This window comes from Equus asinus, chromosome 1 (genome assembly GCF_041296235.1).
Source record: "Equus asinus isolate D_3611 breed Donkey chromosome 1, EquAss-T2T_v2, whole genome shotgun sequence".
NCBI lineage: Eukaryota > Metazoa > Chordata > Mammalia > Perissodactyla > Equidae > Equus > Equus asinus.
In genome coordinates this window covers 25,305,054-25,330,744 of record NC_091790.1, presented here as the reverse complement: position 1 = coordinate 25,330,744, position 25,691 = coordinate 25,305,054, and the positions used below count along the sequence as shown (strand labels likewise).

General features: G+C 42.9%; 1 protein-coding gene and 1 non-coding gene across 6 annotated transcripts in view; one reads left to right on the top strand and one right to left on the bottom strand.

The window, feature by feature from the left end:
• Nucleotides 1-4,134: 4,134 nt before the first annotated feature.
• LOC106842057 (uncharacterized) overlaps nucleotides 4,135-25,691 on the bottom strand; it is a 97,705-nt gene continuing 76,148 nt past the window's right edge. The window contains exons 7-13 of one of the 5 annotated variants that reach the window (XR_011506151.1): nucleotides 17,487-17,570; nucleotides 15,159-15,268; nucleotides 10,731-10,782; nucleotides 9,621-9,817; nucleotides 8,230-8,314; nucleotides 7,263-7,362; nucleotides 6,339-6,822 (exon numbers count right to left, since the gene is read on the bottom strand). Coding sequence is in view for 2 of the 5 variants with exons in the window: in XM_014858379.3 (XP_014713865.2) it covers nucleotides 6,778-6,822; nucleotides 7,263-7,362; nucleotides 9,621-9,817; nucleotides 10,731-10,782; nucleotides 15,159-15,268; nucleotides 17,487-17,570 (588 nt within the window). In the remaining 3 variants the exon portion in view is untranslated. Of the gene's footprint in view, nucleotides 6,823-7,262; nucleotides 7,363-8,216; nucleotides 8,344-9,620; nucleotides 9,818-10,730; nucleotides 10,783-15,158; nucleotides 15,269-17,486; nucleotides 17,571-25,691 lie in introns of those variants that run through there. The other 4 variants (XR_011506111.1, XM_014858379.3, XM_070518195.1 and 1 more) reach the window with 4 other exon arrangements.
• On the top strand, nucleotides 21,998-22,104 carry LOC123281903 (U6 spliceosomal RNA). Its single transcript, XR_006521702.1, has one exon. It is a non-coding gene; the product is annotated as a U6 spliceosomal RNA (small nuclear RNA).

Here is a 25,691-nt window from a genome sequence, read left to right as displayed (position 1 = left end):
TTAGCACCTCCTACAGCCTCATTCAGGGCTTCCCAGGTACACCCTGTCCTGGGACACAGGAGACAGAGGAATTAGCATTCACAGAGGCCTATTATATGCAAGGAATGGAGCCTACTTATCATCTTGACATCAGCAGCCCTGCAAGGTGGTGACAGCCCCCCTTTTATATTCTGGCAACCAAGGCTCCAGGGCGAGTAAAAAACGGAGAAGCAACTGGGTTTCTGATTTGTCCTGTTTTAAACTGGTCCTGTTTCCACTAGACTAGGTTCAATATATGGCCTGCGGAAACAAACTTATTTTCTCCCTCCCACCCACCACCTTCACATAACTATTTATAAAATGAATCTGGCACATGCGTGTGTGTGTGTGTGTGTGTGTGTGTGTGTGTTTGGGGAGGGGGAACTGGTTGGCGGAAATACTTTTGAAATCTGAAAAAAGGTTTAGTGATATAAAGGATGGCAATATAACAGGAGCTGGAGAAGAAAAATCTCTTAATCCTTTAACTTGCAATCCAGTGGGAGATGCTGGTAACTACAGAGAAGAACAAAAGGCAAGGGGTGCTTAAGCCTAAATACATTATCCTATTCAAGTTTCCAAAGAGCCCCATGAAAGTCAATATTATTCTCCTCCTCCTTCAAAGATTTTCATAATAAAATAAAATGTAGATCAGAGAGGGAAAGCACTTTCCCCAGGGTCACACAGTTGGTGTGGAACTAGGGTTCCAAGTTATGCTCGTGGACTACAATAATTCCAAAAGAGGAGTTGGAAGGCTCAAAGTGTGCTCTTTGCTCTTTCACTAACTCACGATATTACCAACTTGTTGTATAACTTTCAAACATCCTCATTAACCTCAGAGGTGGCTTTAAAAAAGACCATACTACCATTGTAGCTGCTTTGTCTGAGCGTTAGAGGGGTTAATGAGATTAAAGGCACTGGAAAAAAAACCTGGGCATTTTGCAGGAACGTTGTATGGTGTTGTCGGCTGGGGTTTGGATGAAGGGAATAAATTCTCATGTATTTCTCATGTTTGGAGAAAAATCAATTGCGTTAAATTTGTGTGTGTGTGTGTGTGTGTGACGAAGATTGGCCCTGAGCTAACATCTGTTGCCAATCTTCCTCTTTTTGCTTGAGGAAGATTGTTGCTGAGCTAACATCTGTGCCCATCTTCCTCTACTTTATGTGCGATGCGGCCACAGCATGGCTTGACGAGGAGTGTTAGGTCCACTCCCGGGATCTGAACCGGCAAACCCCAGGCCACTAAATCAGAGCACATGTGAACTTAACCACTATGCCACCAGGCCGGCCCCAAGTTAAAATTTTAAAACCTAATTAAAACTTTAAAGGACGGGAATTCTGTTATTTTTTACAACAGGAAATGTTGAGAACCATCGGTTGGCTAGTTGGCCAGAGCATAGGATTAAAGATTAGGTAAATTATGGCCTTAAACTGAGAAAACCATTTGACATCTTTCGCCTCAGCTTCTTTCAAACTTTGTAACACAGATATGTTGGTTCCACGCAAAGGTTAATAAGATGCGGTTACGAATCAGTGCCCCTTCCAGGTGCACACTGAGGCAGGAAAAGTCCTCCCAGAATCGAGAGACTCAGGGCCCAGCATGGGATCACAACTTGTCTTTTGAGTGTTTTGAAAATAAACACTCCAATTAACAGACTAGCAGTAGATTGAGATCTTCAGTACAAGAACATGTTAAGCAATATCATTATTAAAAATGTGCTCTTGGAAGCATCTTCCATTAGAAAAAAATTATAACAAGTATATTGAGTGATTGACCCCTCAGCTATTTGCCATCATCCTTGGGTTAAAAAACAACACCCAGGGGGCTGGCCCCGTGGCCGAGTGGTTGGGTTCGCGTGCTCCGCTGCAGGCGGCCCAGTGTTTCGTTGGTTCGAATCCCGGGCGCGGACATGACACTGCTCATCAAACCACACTGAGGCAGCATCCCACATGCCACAACTAGAAGGACCGACAACGAAGAATATACAACTATGAACCGGGGGGTGTTGGGGAGAAAAAGGAAATAATAAAATCTTTAAAAAAACAACACCCAATCTGGAAAATTCCTCGTACGACTTTAGCTTCCCTATCCATTTGTTCATACATGAACTTCTTGCCCTTGCAGTCGGTTCTCAACACAGCAGCCAAAACAAGCCATTCCTCTTCCTCCCGCCCCCAGCCCCAGAGGCTTACGGAGAGATGGGCTCTCGTGGCGGCATTTGGGGAATTGACTTTGATGCAAAGGTAGCCTTCAAATTCACTATCAGGAAAGCTGTGGCAGAGGTCACTAAGCAGAAGGGCTCATGGACCAAATGAAGACGCTCAAATCACAAGGTTCAGTGAATCCATTAGAAACGCACCAGGAGAGGCAAAGGAAAGGAAATGGAGCAGGTCCACACAGCTGGACCGAAGGCCCTCACTGCATGAGTCCAGGTCCACGGCGCCCACATAGCTGGCTTTCTTTGCCGCATCACCTTCCCATAAGAGTGTGGTGATGCAGACCAGGGCTGAGGCTGAGCGAATGGGCTCAGAAGACGCTCAGAGAGTAACTGTATCACAAACCCTCATGGACTTGTGACCCAGCATCAACAAGAGACACTCACGGGCAGTCTTGTTCCATCTGTCCCCTCACTGCAGTCATTTCCACCCCCAGGTCACTTTGAAGTGAATCCTAGACATCAGATCCTTTCCTCCACAAAAGAGAGATTGCGCGTGTATCCCTAAAAGATAAGATTTCTTTTGGTTAAACCTAACCATAGTACCACTGTCACACCTAAAAAATTAAGAATTCCTTGATGTTATCAAAAATCTATTCTGTATTCAAATTTGCCTGTTTGTCTCATAAGTCTGGGAGAAAATTCTTATACATATCTTTTGACACCCATATGCAAGAGCTCCCATAGATGGGTCAGAAGCCTAGAAAGGGAATTTCTGGGTAACGTCTACCCTCAGCATTTTTAGAATGTGCTAAATTGTTTTGCAGAGAAGTTGCACCAAATTTATATGCACCTGCCGTGAGTAAATTTCTCACACTTTGCATCCTGGCCAACACTTGATATCGTCAAATTTTATAATTTTTCCAATCTGATGGGTATTAAAAAAAAGCCATGGTTTTAAATAGCATTTTCTTGATTACTAAGGATTCTGAGTATCTCATTACATCTTTTTTTTAAAATTCAATGACAGGAGTTCTTTTAAAATGCCGGTGCTAACCATTTGTCCATTTTATAAATAGCAAAACATTCTCCCCCTTTGTGACGAGTCTTGTCACATCCCTGATGATACCCTTTTGTGGACAGAAATTCTCAGGTTCTTTTTTTTTTACTTTTTATTGTTTTATTGAGGTCACATTGGTTTATAACATTGTGTAAATTTCAGGTGTACATTATTATATATTAGTTTCTGTATAGACTGCATTGTGCTCACCACCAATAGTCTAGTTTTTATCTATCACCATACGTTTGTGTCCTTTTACCCCTTTTGCCTTCCCCCCACCCATTTTCCCTCTGATAACCACCAATCTATTCTCCTTATCTGTGTGTTTGTCTTCCACATAGACATGAAATCGTACAGTATTTTTCTCTATCTGAATTATTTTGCTTAGCATGATACTCTCAAAGTCCATCCATGTTGTTGCAAATAGCATGATCTTGTCTTTTTTATTGTGGAGTAGTATTTCATTGTATCTCCATATACCACATCTTCTTTATGTTTTCATCTGTTGATGGGCACTTGGGTCATTTCCAACTCTTGGGTATTGTGAATAATGCTGTGATGAACATGGAAGGCAAATACCTTTACGAATTCATGTTCTCATGTTCTTTGGATAAATACCCTGAAGTGGAATAGCTGGATCATATGGTATTTCCATTTTTAATTTTTTGAGAAATCTCCATCCTGTTTTCCATAGTGGCTGCACCAGTTTGCATTCCCACCAGCAATAAACGAGGGTTCCCTTTTCTGCACACCCTCGCCAACACTTGTTATTTCTTGCCTTTTTAATAGTAGCCTTTCTGACAGGTGTGTGGTGATAGCTCATTGTAGTTTTGATTGACAAGAAATTCTCAGTTTTAATATGGTCAACTTTATCGCATTTTTCCTTTTCTTTTTACACTTTTTGTGCCTTTGTTTAGGAAAACCGTTCCTTCCCACAAGATGGTCTCCCATATTCTTAAAATTGTATAGTTCTGCCTTTTTACCTGTAGGACGTTCATCTGCGTAGAATTGACATCCACCCATCAGATGACTTAGAGATCCAATCTCAATGTGGAAAACTACTTGTCCAAGCACCATTAGTTTAATCATCTATTGTTTCCCCAAAGATCAGCAATAAATCTGCCATAACTAGTTTCCATCCTGTATCTAATTTGGGGCTCCCTATTCTAATTGCTTGATGTTTTTTATCTACCCTTGCACAAGAAAGCACCATTTTAATTGCTACGTAGCTTTAAATTAGGGCCTGATGTCATGGAGGACAAGCCCCCACCCCTTAGTAGCCTCTGTATGTCTTGCCTGTTACAGTCACTTGCTTTTCTAGATACAGTTAGTAATTAGCTTGTCAAGTTCCATGAAAAATTATTGAAATTGCGTTAAATCTAAAGGTCGTATTGGGCAGAACTGACACCTTTTCAATATATATTATTTCAACCCATCAGCATGATTCCTTCTTTTATTTACTTCTCTTTTAACATCTCTCAGTGATGTTTTATAATTTTTTCAGAAAAGGCTTATACCTCTTTTTTAAAATTTAGTCCCAGATATTCAATTTCTATTGCTATCATAAATGGAATCTTTTAAAAATTATGTTATAAAATTATAAATTTTTTATAATTTTTATGGAAACACTTTTATCTCATTATAAAATCTCATAAAGCAAACACTTAGTAACCACCTCCGAGGTCAAGAAGTGACACATTTCCAGCCCCCCAGAGGTTCCCTTCCTAATCACAAACCCCTCCCTCCCTTTTGAAGTTAATCATTTTCCAGAAAATTATGATAATTGTTTTCCTGCTTTTCTGTCTTCTGTGGAATTTTTCTATTTAGAAAGTTTTACATCATTTGTAAACTTTACAGCTTTTTCTTCTTTTTCTTGCTTATTACACTTGTCAAACTTCCAATACAACTTGAATAAAATTGAGGAACACAGGCATCTTTCTGTTGTTCTCGACTTCAAAAGGAAACATTGCAATATTTCACCATTAAGTACATTATTTTTTTATAATTTTTTTAAAAATATACTAACAGGTTAAGGAATTTTCCTCTTATTCATAATTTGCTATTATTTTTATTATGAGCAGAAATTACAGAAATGAACAATACATTACTGGGTTCAATTTGTTAATATTTTGCTTAAGAATTTTGCATCTACGTTCTTGAGTGAGATTAGCTTGTATTTTTCCCTCTAGATTATGCTGGTTTCACAAAAAGAGCTGGGGTACGTGCCCTCTTCTATTTCTGAGAGAGTTCACAAATGAACAATGGCCCCCTTTCTTCCTTAAGTATCCATATAGAATTCACCAGTGAAACCACATGGACCTAGAGTTTTCTTATTTTCTTTGTGGGAAGGTTTTTAAATCATGGATTCGGGGCCGGCCCTGTGGCTGAGTGGTTAAGTTTGCATGCTCTGCTTCAGCGGCCCAGGGTTTCACCGGTCCACATCCTACACACTGCTCATCAAGCCATGCTGAGGCAGCATCCCACATAGCAAAACCCAAGGGACCTACAACCAGAATATACAACTATGTACTGGGGGGCTTTGGGGGTAAAAAGAAGATTGGCAACAGATGTTAACTCAGGTGGGAATCTTTAAAAAAAAAAATGGATTCAATTTACTTAATAATTGTAGGACTCTTTGGATTTTCCATTTCTTCTTACTCAGATAATTCCCTAGGAGTTTGTCCATGGTTGCTATGGAGATGTCATCTGTATTTCCAACTTTATTCCTTTGTAAGTGTTTTGTCTTTTCTCTCTGGCTTCTTTAAAGAAGCTCACTTGACATGCTGCCCTTTTTATTTATTTCTCTTGTGATTCCTTGGGATCCTTAAATCTGAGGATTGATGTCTTTCATTAATTCTGGCATTTTAAAATTTTTTCTTCAAATATTGCTTCTTCCCCACTCTCTGGATTATTCCTAGTGGAACTGCGACTAAATGTATGTTGGACTTTCTCACTTTAGCCTCTGTGTCCCTTAACCTCACTGTTACATGTCCCATCACTTTGTTTTTTGGATAATTCCTTTTGGTCTACATAGTTCCCTAATTCTATGCTCAGTTATGCCTAACCTACTCTTTAACCCACTCGTTGAATATTTATTTTTATTTGTTACATGTTTCTGCTCTAAAAGCTTCATTTCTTTCTTTTCCAAACATCTTTGATTCATTTTCATGGTTTCCTAGTCCTTACTCATCATCTGAAATTTCTTTTTACAGTTTCTTTAAGCATATCAATCATACTTATATTCTTATCAATATTGATAAGATAGCAATCATCCTTATATTTTCTGCATCTGATAATTTGCATTATCTCAATTCTCTGTGACTCTGATTCCACTGACTCTTATTTCTGTTTGTTCTCATCCATGGTTCTGGGTTTCCACATGGAAAATGTCACATTTATAATGAGTTTGTTAGTTACTTGATGGTACCCTCATTGCTTATCATAACTCTGAATTAAAGAAAAAGAAATCTGCCATTTAATTGCTTCTCTGGGAATTCCAACATTTCTTCATCCTCTTCATCTAGGTAGGATGCTACAGTCTCATTTTTAATCCACGTAGTTAGTCCAATATCGCCTTGCTGTCTTAGCCTCCTAGAATGAAGAAAAGAGAAAAAGAATATATAAAAGCTCTGAAGGGAACATGCCTTGGGGATGTGCCACCCACCATCCCTTATAACTCTAATTCTTGGCCATTTGCTCTAATTCACCAAGGAATTAGGAAGCAATTCATCTCCCCTATTCCTGCCATTATCCTGGGAGCCTCCCTCTCTTTGGGCTGCTGATCCATCTAACCCTCCAGCACCAAAATCCCAGTGACCTTCACCCCGACACCACTGAAGAGGCAGTTTCCCTCTTGCTTTTGGGCATCGCCCAGAGATGCTCTGACTCAGAAATCTTAAGCTCCGTATCCTGCTCTGACCACAACCTCCTGTCCTCCAGCATCTCTGCTTTCACCCTCACTCTAATTTGTTCTTTGATCTCCTGGGGAACCACACCCTCTAACCCTCAGACAGAGAAAAGACGGAGCCAACCACAACTCGGTGTGTCTGAATGGCTTGTTCCAGGGTCAGGGGTGCTGTGGTCATCCCAGGAGAAGCAGCCTCACCCCTCCTGTGTTCTGGAAGGTTAACCCTAAAGGAAGAGAGAGAAACTTCTCTTAAAGATTGTGTTTAAATTACTTTTCTATAGATAAACTCTTAAAATGGTGTTAATACCAATGCAATTTTTTCTGCAAATGTAAGGTTTTTTTCCATTTCATTGAACTTCATGACACTAACCTTCTTTGGATCACAGACTTCCTTAAAAATCTAATTAAAAAAAACATGAATCCTTTCTCAAAGAAAATCATATGTACGTAATCATATACAACATATTTTAAAGGGTTTACGTCCCCCTCAGCTTATGTACCTTACATTAAGCACCTCGATCTACTATAAATTTGCCAGATTTCCCCCATTCAGTGGCTCTCTGAAGTCTGTTTCACTTGTAATGTTTTCATGGCACATGCGTCCACACTTACCCATATTCCTACCTCTTGTCCTGATCATGTGAATCCACAAGGCTATTATATCTCAAAGTGGCAATTTTGACCAGTGGGGAAATTGTGGAAATGTTCTTCAAAAGTGTGGGAATACAGCATATACATTTTGGGTTAGCATTTCATACTCAACCATCCTGCTTTGGAAGATGTTTTGAGAGGCACAGACACTATTGCCTAAATAAAACAGCATCTGCTTCTAGCAAGAACAACTAATCCTCACCAAAACCAGTTAGCAGAGAAATGAAAACAAACCACTATTAACAAGGGTGTGTGTGTGCACATGTGTATGTATGCATGTGTGTGTGCAGGAAAAAAAACCCATCCCCAGTGCAACTTACATGAAAATACAAAATATTAATGACTCAGGAATGTTCATCTGCTCTATGTGTTGGCCTGAAGTTAATATCTACAAAACATCTATAAATCAATCAAATTTGAGGGTTACCCAGGAAACAGACCAGATGACAACTGGTGTCAGATGATCCTGTCCTGTCTTCGGTTACGGGTCTACACACGGGTGTCCAGAAGAACAGCATCTGTAACCTTCTCGGAGGGCAGAAAGCGGGGTTTGCCTGGAGTGGAGAGAGACTTCTGACTCCTCCCCAGCCCTCACCGGCAATGAGTGTGCACCACTTTCTCAGGCTCTCTAAAAATCGCCTGTCTCTGTGCTACACTGCATCTTTAGGGTAAGAGAGCATGATGGCTACGCTTTAAAGTCCAAGGTGCATTAATTAAGATATTAACTCTGTTCATTTCACGCTAGCTGGAAAGGACTCTGAAAAAAACAATGAATATTGACAAGACACCAAAGTAATATGAGACGGAATCCCAGTGTCTTGTCTTCGAGTCTCTACCACGCCACATCAAATTGGACTAATGCTAAAAGCAGCTGTCCCACAATGCAGCTGAGCGTAATCGGAGGCCAGGCTGCAACTGGGTTTCTCCCTAGTTGGAGGCAGCCTCAGCCACGCTGCCTCAGCTGGCAGCCCTGGAACCCTGGTGCCTTTCCCCTTTATACGAGGTTACTGGGAATGGATGCAAGGGGCCTGGCACAGAAGACGTGCTCCATCATATACTAGACATTCGTTGTAACTGCTGTCTGAATGGATGTAACTCATCTCAGACAAGGAACTCAACATTCAAAGAGCTCGTGCCATGTGCCGGGCGTTATGGAAAGCACTGTATCTACACGACTGAATTTAGTCCTCACAACAACCCTAGAGTAGGTATTCTTGTATCCATTGACCAAGCCACGTAGGTAGAAAGGGGCAGGCAGGAGCTGAATCGGGTGTGTCCTGCAACGTCTATGGCACCATTCTGCCTCGGAGTGAGAAGGGAGAAGTGAGCATGATGTAGATTTTACAGATGGAAATCTAAACCAGAAGGAGCTCATTTATTCATTCATTCAGGAAAAATTAATTGAGCTCCTGCTGTGAGCCAGTTGCCGTCCCAGAAGCAGGAGGCACTGTGGTGAGCAAGACAGCCGTTGCCCCCTGGCTGGGTTTCCAAAGGGGGAGGGCAGCAGGAGAGAGTAGACAGACAAGCCGACGACAACCCATCGACCCGTGGATCCATGGTGATGAGTGGAGGAAAATGCTGCACTAGGAATGATGAGGGCGATGGGAGCACAGTGTGGTACCCACCCTCCCCCAGGGCATCCTAGAAGGCTTCCCGGAGAAAGTGGTATTTGGGCATAGATCTAACATAGGAGCCTGCCACACTCAATCTGGCACTCAGGTTTCCTAGTTCTCAATTCCTTTTACCTTTCCACTGTCAAATTCTTCTCAAAAACTGCAGTTTGGTTTCTTTGCAACATTTTTCATTTCTGGCATTTTTCTAGGCTACTCACATGCCACATGGGGCTGCTTGGTGTCTTCTTGTTTTCTGATTGGAATCCTTTTTCTTACTGTCTGGGCTGTCACATTTCAGGAAGCTGAGGCAGGGCGGTGCTGCAGGCTGCCGACCAGCTGGCCGCGAGTCTTCCCTCCTCGTCTCCCTGGGCTGCACGCCGCGCTGCCTGTGTCCGCCTGGGAACAAGTGATCCAGCTGTTGGAAGCAAACATCACCTTCATTTTTTGTGGTTATTGTTTTCATTACTTTCAGAATACTGTCAGAAATAATTTTTAAAACACAATTTGCTAAAGTTGGGCTAGCAATGATCATTAAAATGTGTGTTTATTTATTTATTTATTTTTTATTTATTTATTTTTTTTGCTGAGGAAGACTGGCCCTGAGCTAACATCTGTTCCCATCTTCCTCTATTTTGTCTGTGGGATGTGACCACAGCATGGCTTGATGAACAGTGTGCAGGTCCACATTTGGGACCCACACTTGTGAACCCTGGGCCACCAAAGCGGAGCACGCAAACTTAGTAACTATGCCACTGGGCTGGCCCCTATTTATTCATATTTTAAATTTTTCATTCGATAGTATTTGATATTTTAGCAGATAGTACCTTATTGCTAAGAAATACTGGTAAGTCCCCTGTAATCCTCTGTGTGTTCATCTCATCTATGATCACCCATTGGGTGGTGGCTTTGCTGGGCAATGTCGTGGCACAGAGAGAAGGGGCAGGAAAATCAGCCCACAGAAAGGCAGGTGCTGTTTTGGTTTCACTTTGTTTTTAAGTTAGACTCAAGATTAAATTTTTATTTCTTCAAAACCAAAACTAACCTCTCTGTCCTCTGGTCACCACATCAGAGGACATGAAGATCCAGAATGGAAATGGAGTTCGGTAAGAACAGAATGCATCTTCCTCCTTAATTCTACCCGGCGGCCACTTCTTACAGGCAGCCTTCCTGTATGCACCAGGACTTTCAGGGCACAGTCTGCTGACACGCAGCAGGAAAGGTTCTGTGCTTTCACAGTCAGCTCCCCCACAGCCGGCCCCTTGCCCACGCGCCCCCAGAGCTGAGGATAGACCCTCACTGTGCGGCTTCCAGACCAAGACAGTACTGACCAGCCCCCTGGCTCTGTCCACATCTGCAAAGCGGCCGTCTCCTTCCAGCAGGCTGCTCGGGTAGCACCAAACAGAGAAAAGCAAACACAGAAGCAAGCTGTCAGGCTCCACGCTCCTTGAACACACAGGCCTGTATTAGAGAGCCCTCGGCACTTCTCATTTTCATCTCGAAAGAAAAGATGCCAAATCACAGGCGAAGACGGCAGGTGGTCTGGGTTCAGGAATGGGCGAATGGCACAGCTTTAGTATGAAGCGTATGAAATCCACCCATTATTACAGGCCAGGAAACTACATTTTCCTTTTGCTGCTACAGAGTATTACAAATAAAATCTGGCATAAAACGGGCCTTAACCCAGAAAGTTTGGGGCCGAAGGGGTGCCCCAGGATCCTGGCAAGGATTTCAGTCCGCCAGGCCCCTTGCTAGCTGTGAATACAAGAGCCCTCATGAGGCTCGGAGCTCGTGACAGGAACACTTAATTCCTCAGAGGGCTGTGAGGACAGAGTGACATATGTGTCCATGGGGAAGGCAGCATGGTGCCTAGATGGGGTTGGCACTCACTAGCTGCCACTCTCTCTCAATGCCAATAATAGATGCAACATTTGTCACCGTGCCGCCCCCTCCCCTCGCCTCATCTGCATCCTGGTCTGCGCTGGGACGTTGGGGACAGAGGCCGGGACACTGTCCTTCATGGGGAGTTCCCTTCAGGCCTCTGCCGGCCCTGGAGGCCGAGGACCTGTGGGTTACCCTGGAGTCAAATTATGGACCCCACAGTGGCAGTCTCAAGGATGTCTCCCTCCTTATGATGCCTGTCGTGTCCATGGCAGAGCCCACGCCCTCTCACCTGGTTCTCATGACAGCTCTGTGACAACACGGAGTAAAGGTTGTTGTCAGTGGTTTATTTTGAGGACACAGACTCTAGAGCCCACAAAAGAACTGTCTGGCGTCACCAGCTACCAAGGGTGGCCCTGGGCTAGATCCCAGGGGACTGCATCTTTCCTTTCCACGTTACTTCTCCTGGCGAGGCCATAACAGCTGAAGCAAAGTACAGGGCGAGCCCTGTGGGCGAGCCCCCGTGTATGAGTCCCCGGTGGGCAAGCTGACAGCAAGGCCCTGGGGGGCTCTGAGTGGCGCCGGGGGCACTGGCAGGCGGAGGAGAGGCCAGAGTGAGCTGTACCAGCATGGATGCCCTTTCCCACTGCGATGAGACAGGTGCCTGAACACCCAGCCTGCCATTTGTCCCCGTACACACGGTACAGCAAACACCAAGGCAGAAACAAACAGCCTTTCATCAGCTCCCGGGGGACAGCTGTTTGACAAATTGCTTTTCTTGGGAAAGTATTCAGGGCTCTGGGAGGGTCCACGATAATTAGAAGACGCGGTCCCTGCCTTTGAGGCACTTACAGAGGTCAGACAGCTATGGACTGTGACTCGAGGAAGGGCCATTTCGACCCAGCTAAGACAGGAGCTAGAAATGAAGGAGATAAATCCCGGAATGCCTCCTGGAGGAGGTGATGGATTAGCTGACATCAGAACAGGGAGCAGGGGAAAGGAAGCTGGCAAATATTTCAGCCGGGAATAGCCAACAAAGTGTGGTCGGTGTGCACGGATGCCCTCTGAAGGTGCGTTTTAATGTCACGGGTTGTTTCATGTTGTTGCTGAATCTGGTCTTGGGCCAGGCAGGGAGAAGCGTCTTCCGGTGGGCTGTCTCTGAGCATGAGGGGCAGAGCATGACAGGCTGCAGAGTTGCTGTCATTACAGGTCCTTCCTAGCTGGAGCCTGAGGGCGTCCTGTGCACCTCCCGGGTGCTGGGGCCCTGGGGTGTTTATAGGCACCTTCGGCTGATGCACGATGAGGATGTCGTCAACCCAGGCATCCTTCTTTTGGTCCAGGAACTAAAGCCCACGAAGGGCTGAGAAGAGCATCCCGCACATTTCGAGGCCTCTGCCCAAGAACCAGTGTGCAAAACTAAGCAAACTTCTCAGCTAAACTTTGCTGCGTGTTTGGCTGCAAACATCTCAACTTTGCAAGGACGTGTTTTTTTTTTTTCTCCAAATGGGTTTTCCTTGGTCATCTGCATTTCTAATAATCCTAAATCTTCACGTCTCTATATGCCCAATATAAGAAAATGTAATGCAAACTAAAGGAAGATGGAAGCAAGCTGGGGATTTTTGCAAACTGGGTCTCCTATCTTTTTCAACTTAAAATTTTGCGATTTTTATTAGGTTTTAATAGGATGTCTCCTAAGCGTGGAAATTAAATGTTATCAAGTGCTCCAAGCAGCTAAGGGACCTTGACTTCACAGAGCATGTTGGACGCCACCCTTGCATCCACCACGCAGCTTCCACCTTCCGTTGCTTTTGTGCAGGAAACACGGATCAGCCGACAGAAAAGACTGACCATCAGCGTTTCAATCCAGTCCTGCTGTGTTCCTGTAATTATTTGGATTGGCTTCATCCAAACAAAGAGAATATTTCGAAGACATTCAGCCAATTTCTGATGGGAAGGACAGGCGACCAAGAGTGACCACCAGACCTCACGGAGCAGGCTTCAAGACAGGAGCCTCATTTGCATTTCCGAGGCCAGACCACACTTTTCCCAGATATTGCCATTTCCCCAACTATTTGACTTGATTAAAGGAGGATAGAAAATGACTTACGCCCCTAAATTGTGACAACAAAGGCTGGGTTTCTCTCTTCAATCAAAACAGCATGGCTGCCTGATTCAAATGCTAATAGCCAGGGCCTGAATTGGCCACTAAAAGAGGGAGACACTTTCCCCTATAAATGACCACAAAGTCACTCCTTTGCTGTCAGAACCCGCAGGATTCCTCCAGTTGGATATTCTGTTAAATGGCTTCACGGGAAACATCCCAGAGGCGGTCTCGGGGCGCTGTGTGTGTCAGTTCCTGGGGAAAAGAAGAAGGCTTCAATTTGAACAAGGCTCTCGTCTCTTTGGTAATGCTCCATCTCCCTGGTATGTATCCAGGAAGACATCTGAACAGATCTGGTGCAACTCTGGGATTCTTCACTGGACAAAGCCCCAGTTTTAGAGTTGGTTGCCACCATCTCGATTCATCCTAATTCCGTGGTGGCCTCGTTTCCTGGGGGTCCCAAGAAAGCAAGTAGCTTCTCAGCTCCCTAGGGCCACACCCTCCACCCCAGTCCTCCCACCAGGTGCTGTGCATGCCACTACTCCACTTGTGCATGGGAGCTGAAGATGGTGGACTTGGGGCCAGATGATCCAAGTTCAAGTCCAACCACTCAGGCGGTGCCCTTGGGCCAGGTACCGGGCTCTGTGTACCTGTTCAGTCTCAGGGGAAGGAGACCAACGCCTATCTCACACAGGTGAGGAAAAGCACACAGAGTACACCTCGTTGGGGTCTAGAGTCAGTGGACCAGAGGCCCATCATTCCTCCACCACTAACCTGACCCTAACCAGGTCAGCCAACATGCTGAGCCTGAGTCCCTCTTCTGTGACAGCACTCACTTTGTAAGGCTTCCCGAACACTGATGGGGCGCCAAGGGATAAGGCACCAGCACTGGGCCTGGGCAGCGGTCGGTGGTAGAATGCAGAGCTTCCGCAGGCACAGAATCAGGCTGGATGACATAGAGCGTTTGAAAACTCCTCTCCCAGTCTCTAGGCCTCTCTTTGGCCTTTACTAATGTCTTTTTTTTTTTTTCTTTTAGATTTTTTTTTTTTTCCTTTTTCTCCCCAAAGCCCCCTGGTACATAGTTGTGTATTCTTCGTTGTGGGTCCTTCTAGCTGTGGCATGCGGGACGCCGCCTCAGCGTGGCTTGATGAGCAGTGCCATGTCCGCGCCCAGGACTCGAACCAACGAAAACACTGGGCCGCCTGCAGCGGAGCGCGCGAACTTAACCACTCGGCCACGGGGCCAGCCCCTTTACTAATGTCTTTTTAATATTTGGTTTTGTGTTTGCCTCAACCACCAGTTACGCAATCGTGCCCATTTTGACTGTGCCCAGCGTGGGGGCACGCTGCTCCCAGAGAGACACGCCCTCGTGCTCCATGATGCGCTAGAGAGATGCAGCCCTGTCCTGTCGGGGTGTGCATATCTGGTAGGCGCAAGGCTGATTTCACGTTTGTGTGAGTAAGACGCTTCCACAGTTTCCAGTCCCGAGGGAATTGTCATGCAATCCTCAAAGATCATTCCATTTCTCCATCTCTCCTTCCTACAGCCCCTGACAATCTCAAAGGACAGAGGTTCCTCTGTGTACATTTTAGCTTCACACTATGCCAGTTTCTTTCTTCTTGATTAGACTCTACGACGCTTCTTTGACCGGGAGATAGTTTTGACACCATTTCGCAGAGTGGCAGTTCTTTTACGCATCTGTGAAAAGACTGTGAATTTGATGGTGCAAAGACAGGTTTAAAACAGGCATCCTTATATGCTTTAGAGAGGACCTCACCTCCTGGAGAAGCGCATGTTAGCGAGAGAGGCAGAACGCATCTGATACAAGCGGCTGAGGTAGTTCTTACTTCGGGAAGGCTTCTCAGCTGATTTATGGAGAATCTTGTTCTGAAAGAAATGCTTTATTTATTTTTTTGTTTTTGTTTTTGTTTTGAAGAAGAAGATTAGCTCTGAGCTAACATCTGCCGCCAATTCTCCTCTTTTTGCTGAGGAAGACTGGCCCTGAGCTAACATCCATGCCCACCTTCCTCTACTTTATATGTGGGGGATGCCTGCCACAGCATGGCTTGATGAGTGGTGCTAGGTCCGCACCCGGGATCTGAACCAGCAAACCCCAGGCTGCCAAAGCAGAACGTGCCAACTTAACTGCTGAGCCACCAGGCCACCCCTGGAAGAAATGATTTATTTTTATTTTTTACATTCACGTCTTCCCTCTGCAGCTGGAATTTAAAACTGTCACGGATGGGTACTTTTGCCTCCTTCTATCTCTAACACACGGATCAATACATTGCACACAGTAGGTGTATACTGTGCAGTTTCTTATGATGAGTAAATCTAGCACGCTCCCATTGATAATGTCACCTAGTTTACATTTACAATACCTTTGATGCATGTCAGAATATTCTTGATATGCCGTAAGTACTCAGCCTTCTCTGCCTCGGTCTTATCCTATGAATTAGTTAACGAGACAGCACTATTGCCACTGAGGGGCGATACTCTCTGACAGAGAGCTAGATACCTAAGCTATGATGGGTGAAAATATATATACATATATATATATATATATATTAGTTAGCATAGCATAATTAAAGGTGGTGCCAAGTATAGTATTTGAGATATTTTAAAAATCCAAAAATTGCAACATAAATTATACCACTCTAAGAAAATGAAATTATTTTTTTAAAAAAGCTACAGAAATAGTTGGAAAACTAAAGCAAAACCCAGTTGAATTTCAAGGGAAAGAATAGCAAGTCAGAGAAAATTTCAACCAGATGCAAATAAAGCAAGAAACAAACAGGAAGAAAAAGTAGGGGGAAGGGAGGGCCGAGAAAGTGATTGTGTGGCAGTGAATTTTCAAGCCCCCCAGGCCTTTGTGAGGAAATTATTGTAGATAAATCACGGCACATTCTGGTTCTGGTTGCAGAAGAGGAGCACTGTGGTCATTGAGAACCGGCCGGCGGCCAGGCAGAACCGGGCACCAACAGCCATAGGATTTCCGATGTTTGTCTAATCATCGGATCACAGTAATTATCTGGGGATCTCGATAACAAAACAGATTCCTGGGTCCCCACACAGACCAACTAAATCAGAGTGTCTGGGGAAAGGCCTGAAACCCCACATTTTTACCAGGTGCTCCAGGTGACAGCTGTGATCCGGCGTACTTGGGGAACACTCGCAGAGCTAAGTATGGCTCAGGAAAGAACCCAGAAATAAAGAAAGAGGCTGGTCTTCTTTCAGATAGCCCCAAAAAGTGTGCATTATATTCTTTGCTTAAAGGATCAGATTTCAAGCTAGATGATATTAGTTATAGGACAAGACTTGTTTTGTAAATGAAAGGCCTTAGTAAGCGTGCGTGTGTGCTACCCCGTTGGGGTGGTGCCTAGATTCTAGACTTGTAGGTTCATGGAATTTCACAGGCAGGATGAGTCACCAAGAAGGTCATCCTGTCACACCCCCTCACTTGACAGGCAAGGATATGCCTCTGTGTGCCACTCGAGTTTGTAATCCTTGCACTTAAGAGCATGTATTTGCAAGTATGCGTCTTTCACCCTCTTCTGAGTTTGGGAGAATTCTGGAGCCTACACCCTTAAACTATGGTCTGTGAATAAATTAAAGAGAGTTCAATTCTAACTTTCATAATCCATGACAGTAAGTCTTTGGAGGAAAGTTTGTTCATTAAATTCCACGAGTTTCAAGAATTCACGTGAACCCTAAGGAGCTCAAATATTGCTGATGTAATCTTGACATGCCTTTAGGAAATTAAGCCAAAATAGCTGTGTCTGTGGCTGGCGCTTCAGGCTGGGGAAAATCATTCCTGGCCTCAGTGAATGGAAACATGTATAGGACGTACCCTCAGCCTCAGCCCCTCAGCCAGGCTTTGCCGCTATTCTCATGATAAAGAAAAACATTTGTCTGCATCCTTTTTCTTCTTGTCCACTCCTGATTCTCCTGAATTTCACTTTGAACCCCCAACACCTTGGGCCTCCTCGCAGGTTAAAGACAACTGGACTCAACCTGGGACCCAACACAAAAAAGAGCTGGGAGAGGAAGGGAAAGGTGCCAGAAAGACCCAGCAGAGCGTGTTAAGGAGACCCATGCAACTCACCTTCTCCCAGCCTTGGGCTACTTTTCCTGCAGTTTCTCGCTGTTCACACTTTTTCTTCCATTCCATAAGCCAAGAAAGAAGGCCCTTAGAGGAAAATGCAAGATATCTTTTTACAAATATCCTTCAACACCGCAGTTTATTGACACTGTCAGCCAAGCTGTGTTCCTCCAGTTTTCACTGCAACTCAAAAAGTGGGGAGGGGCCAGCGCCGTGGCCGAGTGGTTAAGTTCGCGTGCTCCGCTGCGGTGGCCCGCAGGGTTCGGATCCTGGGCGCACACATGGCACCACTCGTCAGGCCACGTTGAGGCGGCATCCCACATCCCACAACCAGAAGGACCTGCAACTAAGATATACAACTGTGTACAGGGGGGGTTTGGGGAGATAAAGAAAAAAAAAAGCGGGGAACTTGCCTCACGGTTTTGTACCTAGACAGAGGGCAAGGCCCCCACTGCCCGTCAAGGCTAGGATTCCAAATGCAGCACTGTGTTGCCCAGACCCACTTTTGGTGACACTTCCCATCCCTAATTCCAAGATGTGTGCATGTCATACCTAATTATGTAGGCTCTTTGGTTTGATGGTGCCGGGAGCTATTTTTTTGGAATTATGACGGCGTTGTGTCCTCTGCAGAATGCCAGCCATTGCATTTGTCTCTTATTTTCTGGCTAAGTATAAATGGGATGTATCAGATATATAGCAATATCGACCATTTCCTCCTTATTTGTTTGGTCCCCCTCTTTGCTGGTTTTACATGCTCTGGGAATTTCAGTTCTTAGCCTTCTTTCAAATTTGTCCACATTTTTTTTTTTTCTTAAATCATCTTCAGAGGAAAACCAGGAGAAGTTTCAGTGGTCAAGTCTGGTCCTCTCACTGACTTCCACAGGGCCTTGCGGTCAGCCCTGGGGTAGGACGGGGAGCGTGTGGATTCGGAAGCTGTCTTTCTGGTTGAGATTCCAGCTCTGGCTCTTCCTTCCTGTCACTCTGGGTGATGACAACTCAACACTTCATTTGCCTCATCAATCTGGTAAAGACCACGATACCTTACTGAATCGTAAGGATGAGAGGTAAGGTACGTAAAAACCGTTTCACGGTGGATGTTGAACGCATGTTGGCTAAGGATAACGGGCATTTCTGCGTTTCAGCTCCCCATGTGACCCTTCCAGAGAAGGTCAATGGTCTGATCTGGCCCCTTCCTGCCTCCAGACCTCTCCTCCAGCTCCCCCTCAGCACAGGTCGCCCCGACCTTATTTATTTCTGTTCTCTGCTCTGGCTGCCCCCTGGCCTGGTGCTCTTCCATCTTATGCTGTCCCACTGGCTTCTCCAGGTCACGTAAACCTCATCTGACATTCAGTGCTGGGTTTGGTCTTCCCAACCAACCCATGATGTAGATACCATCATTCTCATCCCACAGATGACTAGACAAAGCAGGGAGGGATGGAGAAGGGAGGTACATAAGAAGATGGTTAGGGGTGATAATACAAACAGGCTGACACTAGTCCCAGCAATTTTGTCCAGAGTTCTCTTGATAACTTCATGCCCCTGAAGAAGATGTCCATGATCCCTTTGGCTCAAGCACGACAGATGGCTCTGAGCACTGAGGGCAAAAGTAACCTCAGTTGAGCTAAGCCTTTGAGCTCACTGAAGATAAGATGTGTCTTTATATGGGCAGAACAGCAACAGAACAGCAACTCAGCATGCGTGAGCCTAATCTTTCCAAACGAGAGGCAATCTTAACAGTCAGATTGGGTTAATGGCCACGTGCACAGAATACAGGACTAGCCTATCTCAGCTAAGAACCACGGTGTCCAGTCAGCATGGAAAACATGCTATTTTGAAAAATCTTGAAAATTTTACTTTGGTGTTGATAACTTTTCTCCCTCTATTATGGCCCATAAAATCCCATATTGCAATCACCAATTTTAGGCAAATTTTCACGTTAAGTTTTGCCTTCTGTGATATCTGTTGTTTTCCTGTCCCCCTCACTGCCTTTCTTTTGGCAAGAGCCCCCACCCCCTTGGGGAATTGCCTGTCTTCTCCATCCATCTCCCTCTGGGGTCATCACAGCCAGGCACTGTTGTCCCCTCATGGCCTGGATGAGGCTGGGCTGAAGGAGGAGAAAATGATGCCAAACACAAAGCAAGGCAGGATTGAGAGGAGACAGAATCCTGAAGAAGACGCAGGCATCCGGAGACAGACACACCAGCTCAGACTCCGTGCACCCAGTGACTCACACTCAAGTCCTTACTCTCTATATCGCCTGGATCCCAGAGTCCTGGCTTTCAACTCTGTTTTGTGGGTCCTGTATTTTTTCCACACACACTAAAAAAAGTGGCAGGAGATTATTTTTAATTTTTCCCCAGTTTTATTGAGACATAATTGGCATATAACATTGCATAAGTTTAAGACGTACAACATAACAATTTGATACGTGTATTTATTGCAAAATAATTACCCCACTAAATTGAGTTAAGATACATCACCTTGCAAAACTACAAACTTTTTTAGGGCCGGAAGTTTAAATTACAAAAGATGTCTTGTTGAGTTGAAGGCCTTTTATTTGCTAGAAGGACTAAATCTTAGGGAGAAACTTTTCTGTAGGGGATCACCTTGGATGATAAACCACAGTGATAGAATCTCTTCTTGTGGGGGAGTATTTGACCTATGACTTGAAGCTGGTAAAGATGGTGCTCTCTGCAAAGACCAGTAATTAAATCACTACTGTGTTTGTTGGGAAAGTTTTCCCTGAAGAAATTGTGCTTAGCTGGAGTTTTAGTGTTTTCCTGGAGGCATCTTCTTTTCTGCTTGTGCATCTCAGTTTTATCCATCAATTCTACTTCCTCCTCTTCTTTATCTTCCTCATCTTTCTCCTTCTGCTCTTTCTTGTCTTTCGCTTCCTCTCTTCTTCTTCTTCCTCTTCTCCTTTATCAGCACCTACTTGGTGAATCTCCCTGTGAGCTGAGGAGGGCTCAGCTCAAGTCTTTGCGATGCTCTCCTGCATGTCCGGGAGCTGTAAAGATAGAATGTTCTCCTTGCGGATCAACCACTTCAAACTGACGCCTTAAGTTGCTAGTGAGCTGGCATGCCATGGCAGCAGGTCAATTCTGGAATTACGATGAAGATTTCACACAGTTTCATGTTCTACATGCTTAACTGGCATTTTAAAGTTTGAAATAATCCTTTTCAAATCATAAAGCTAAGTATGTGCTTCAAACGATTCATTGTCAGTTAAGGAATCATTGAATATTTCCCAATCTCTTCTAAGAGAGTCACACGTGCCTAAAAGGTCTTAAATATTTTATTTCTTCCTTTATTCCAGAATTGTTTGTATCTCAGAGTTTATAAACACTCTCATATACTTTTGGATATTGCAGTCTAGATCTTAGGTCACTTACAATCTTTTCCTTTATTAGATGTTTCCATTGTCTCCACCCATTTTGGAATTTGGGCTGCACTCACATGGTCTGTCAGATCAATCACCTCCATTTTCAAAAACTCGGTCTTGTTTGCAAGTCTTTTATGTGACCACCTCTTCAATCCAAGAACCATCTGATCTGCCATATCTGTACAAAGGTCTAATTGGTTTCTTCCAATCTTCAGAGGCAGAAAGCTTATTTGCCTCCAGTTTCTGTCTTAAACTGTTTATTTCTAGCTCATAAGAAGCTTGTCAACTGGCTTATGATGAGCACACTCTTCCCACGGGTTCTGCCCATCTTAAACCATATCCTTGGATCTTCCAAGGGAATCAATAAAACACCAAATTCCTTACTTGGAAACACACACGGAATATTGATTATAGCTGCAGCCAGCACTGTAATTTTGTTTTCAATCTGTCTTTACTAGTAACGCTATATACCGAAAAAAAAACAGAACGCATTCTATTTTTATCTTGGGATATATGACAGCCCCAGGTAAAGTTGGGGGGCAGTGTTGTCTTTTTAACTCCAAGATTTTTTAACTGTTAATTTTGAAAAAAAATTCAAACTTATACAAACTTACAGGAATAGCACAATGAATTCCCATATGTCCTTCAGCTAGATGTATCGATTGTAAACATTTTTTCACATTATGTGTCACATAAAATGCATGCTTTATCTCTCCCTTTCTCTCTCTTTACATACGTATATATGCATGTATACATGTAATTATAATATTATCATTGCTTCATCATTTGAAAGTCACAGACCCTTTACCCCTAAATATTTCATTGTATATTTCCCAATAAAAAAGGTCATTCTCTTATACAATCTCAGTAGAATGACCAAATTTAGGAATTAAATTTGCTGTAATGCTATTATCTAATTTACAGACTAAATTCAAATTTCACCAATTGCTCCAATGTACTGGTAAAGTTATAATGTTTTAAGGATGTGTTGAGAACCAGTCAACTAAGATAAGGGACATTAACTTGCTTTTGAAAATAAATCTATATCATAAAGATAAAAAAATGTCAGGTTCTATGGTGAGAAATAGACTCTACCAACAAGAATTATTTAGGTATTCAGAAAGCTACAGGAGTGATCACTTCAGTAAAACACACACTAAAATTGAAACAATGGAAAGAAGATTAGCATGGCTCCTGCAAAAGGATGACACACAAATTCATGAGCTGTTCGCTATTTTCTTCAGAAAGAAAAAAAAAATAGTTGAGCGTTATGGACCGAATTGAAGTCCCAGCCCTCAATGTCACATATCTGGAGACAGAACCTTTAAAAAGTAGTTAAGTTTAAGTGAGATCATAAGGGTGGGGCCCTAATCCAATAGGGCCAGTGTCCTTATAGGAAGAGGAGGAGATACAGGAGATGCTCACACAGAGGGAAGACCATGTGAAGACACAGAGAGAAAGCAGCCATCTGCAGGCCAGGAAGAGAACCCTCACCAAGAACCCATCCTGCTGGCACCTTAATCTTGGACTTGCAGACTCCAGACTGTGAGAAATAAATTTCTACTGTTTGAGCCACACAGTGGCATTTTGCTATAATAGCCCTAGACTGGGAAAAGAGAGAGGTAAAAATAATAGATTATCATTTTCATGAGTTTCTTAAATCAGATTGGATGGTTGAAGCAAATATGATAACACCATCTGATGTAGTGCTCAATGTATGTAGACAAAATATTTGGACAATTTTATTTAAAAAGTAGAAAGGGTTAAGGAATCTAAATGGAAGTAAACATTCAACACTTCAGTCAAAGTTGTAAGATTTTGATACAAGGAGGCTATGATAAGTTACTTATATGTGTTGTAATATCTAGAACAGCAACTAAGAAAACTATACAAAGTGATATGATAAAAAAATTACAAATAAATAAAATGGCATTCTAAAATATGCTGAGGTAATCCACAGAAAGGCAAGGAAAGAGAAACAGAGCAAGGAGAAACAGAGGGAAAAAAACAAAACAAATAATAAAATAGCAGCATCATAAATCCTAACCATTTATAATTACTCTAAATGTAAATGGTCTAAATACACCAACTAAACAACAGACAGCGGCAGAATAGATAGAAACATACAATCCAACTAAATGCTATGTACACAGAATTCACTTCAAACATAAGTACACAGCGAGTTTGAAAGTAAAAGGATGAAAAAAGATATACCATGCAAAAATCAATAAAAGCAAGATTGGCTATGTTATAGCAGATAAAGTAGACTTTGGAGCAAAGAAAATTACTAGGGACAAATAGAGACATTACACAATGATTAAAGGACCAATTCACCAAAAAGATACAGCAGTCCTAAATATGTATGCACCAAACAATAGAGCTTCAAGATACAGGAAGGAAATATTGAAGGGAGAAAGAGACAAATTCATGTCCATAGTTGGGGACTTCATCACCCCTGTCTCAGCAATTGATAGAACCTCTAACAGAAAATCAGCAAGGATATAGAAGAACTGAACACCATCAACCAAGATGATCCAATCAATATTTATAGACAAAAGAAGGATCTTCAAACATGTGGAAAGTAACCAACACACTCCTAAATAATCCATGGGTCCAAGAAGAAGTCTCAAAGAAAATTTTTAAATGCATTGAACTGGTGGAAAATTAAAACACAACATATCAAAATTTGCAAGATGCAGCTAAAGTAGGATTGGGAGGGAAATTTATAACACTAAATGCATACATTAAGAAAAGAGGAAAAGTCTCAAATAAGTTTTATAAGTTCTTACTGCATCTAACTAGGAAAAGAAGAGCAAAACAAATCCAAAGAAAGCAGAAGGAAGGACATAGTAAAGATAGTAGATAACTAAATAAAACTGAAAGCAACAAAGAAGAAAAAATCCATCAAACAAAAGGTAGTTCTTGGGGAAAAAACTCAACAAAATATATAAGCCTCTCGCAAGACTGGCAAAAATAAAAAGATGTAAATCACAATAGCACCCAGAAAAAAGAAGAAGTACTTAGGAACAAATCTACCAGGCATGTACAAGATCTATATGGGGAAAACTACAAAACTCTGATGAAAGTAATCAAAGCAGATCGAAATAAATGGAGAGTTTCCACATTCATGGGTGGGAAGACTCGATATCGTCAAGATGTCAGTTCTTTCCAACTTGATCTACAGATTCGATGCAATCCCAATTAAAAGCCCAGCAAGTCATTTCGTGAATATCAACAAACTGATTCTAAAGTTTATATGAAAAGGCAAAAGGTCCAGCAGCGCTAACACAATACTGAAGAAGAACAAAGTCAGAGGACTGACACTTCTCGACTTTGAGACTTACTATAAAGCCACAATTGTTAAGACGGTGTGGTATTGGAGAACAAACAGACAAACAGATCAATGGAACAGAAGAAAGAGCCCAGATATAGACCCACACAAATATAGGGAACTGATCTTTGATTAGGGGGCAAAGGCTATGCAACACAGAAAGGATAGTCTTTTCAACGAATAGTGCTGGAACAACCAAACATCTATATACCAAAAAAAAAAAAAAAAATGGAATCTAGGCATTGACTTCATGTCTTTCACAAAAAATTAACTCAAACTGGATCACAGACCTAAATGTAAAATGATAATTTTATCTTTACCTTAAAGGATCTGGATTAGGCTTTTCTTTTTAACTCTCCACAAGGTAGCTATCTAGCAGTCATTTGCTATCACATAAAAGATCAGCAAATTTGGAACGTTTTCTTTGCATAGAAGAAAAGCATATAATTTATCTATCATTGAAATGTTCCAAGTGCTCCACTTAGAAGTAACCAATAACCTCTTGAGCGGCATAGAAGTGTCATGGCCACAAGCCACGTCAAGACACATGTCACTATATATTTTACTTTTATTGTTAACTATACTAATGATATTCTGCATCATTTTGCCCACTTCTGGGTTCCACTCATTTTGCCCAAGTTCACCTAGAATGATGCTATGAGTGAATTTCACATCTGATGCTATGTCTATAACCTACCCCAGAATCCTTCTCTATTCATTCCTGTCCAAGATGTCACTACCTTAGTGATTGTGTTTTCACTAATTCTCTGTAATTTTTTTAACTAAAGAAGTTATTTATTCTTAAGAATATATCTTCATCATATACACACATGGGGTAATATTCAAAATGTTTAAAACTGGTATTGCACAGGCACTTAACAATCGGACCAGCAGCTGGATTGTGGAGCGTTCTGGGGAGTGGATGGGGGGAAGCTCCCTTGGGGCTGAAGCTGTTCACTGTTCACCCACGTGCACAGAAGTATTTCCACGTGTCAACAACTCCAACAGTTATACCCGCACATTCAGACGGATGGTCACCCCTAGGTAAACATAGATCTCATTACAAAAACAGATGCTGGTGAATGCATGAACTGAGACCCATCAGGTCTCCTGAACTTCTTGTGAAATATGACAAAATTCTCCCACTGAAAATTTCTTGGAATACTAGTTTTTTCAGATCTTCAGCCAGGTTTCCTAAACGTCACCCAGCAGCATACGCTTCAGGAATACATTTTCGTTTGTCACCTTACTGCTTTCTGTATGTCATTTTGGTCATTTTTATTCTCAGCCGGAGGACAAAGTTCCCACCAATGACACATGACTTTTTCATCTTTCTCTAAGAAAGAAGCCTCACAGGAGAGGCTTCTCAATGACCGTCATTAGGTTTAGTAAAACTTTGTAAAGTATTGGATGCAATAGTGCATGATTTTCATGTCACTGAGAACTATAGCAGTGGGAACTTTCAAAGTTCCCAATTTTTTTTTTTTGGTGAAGA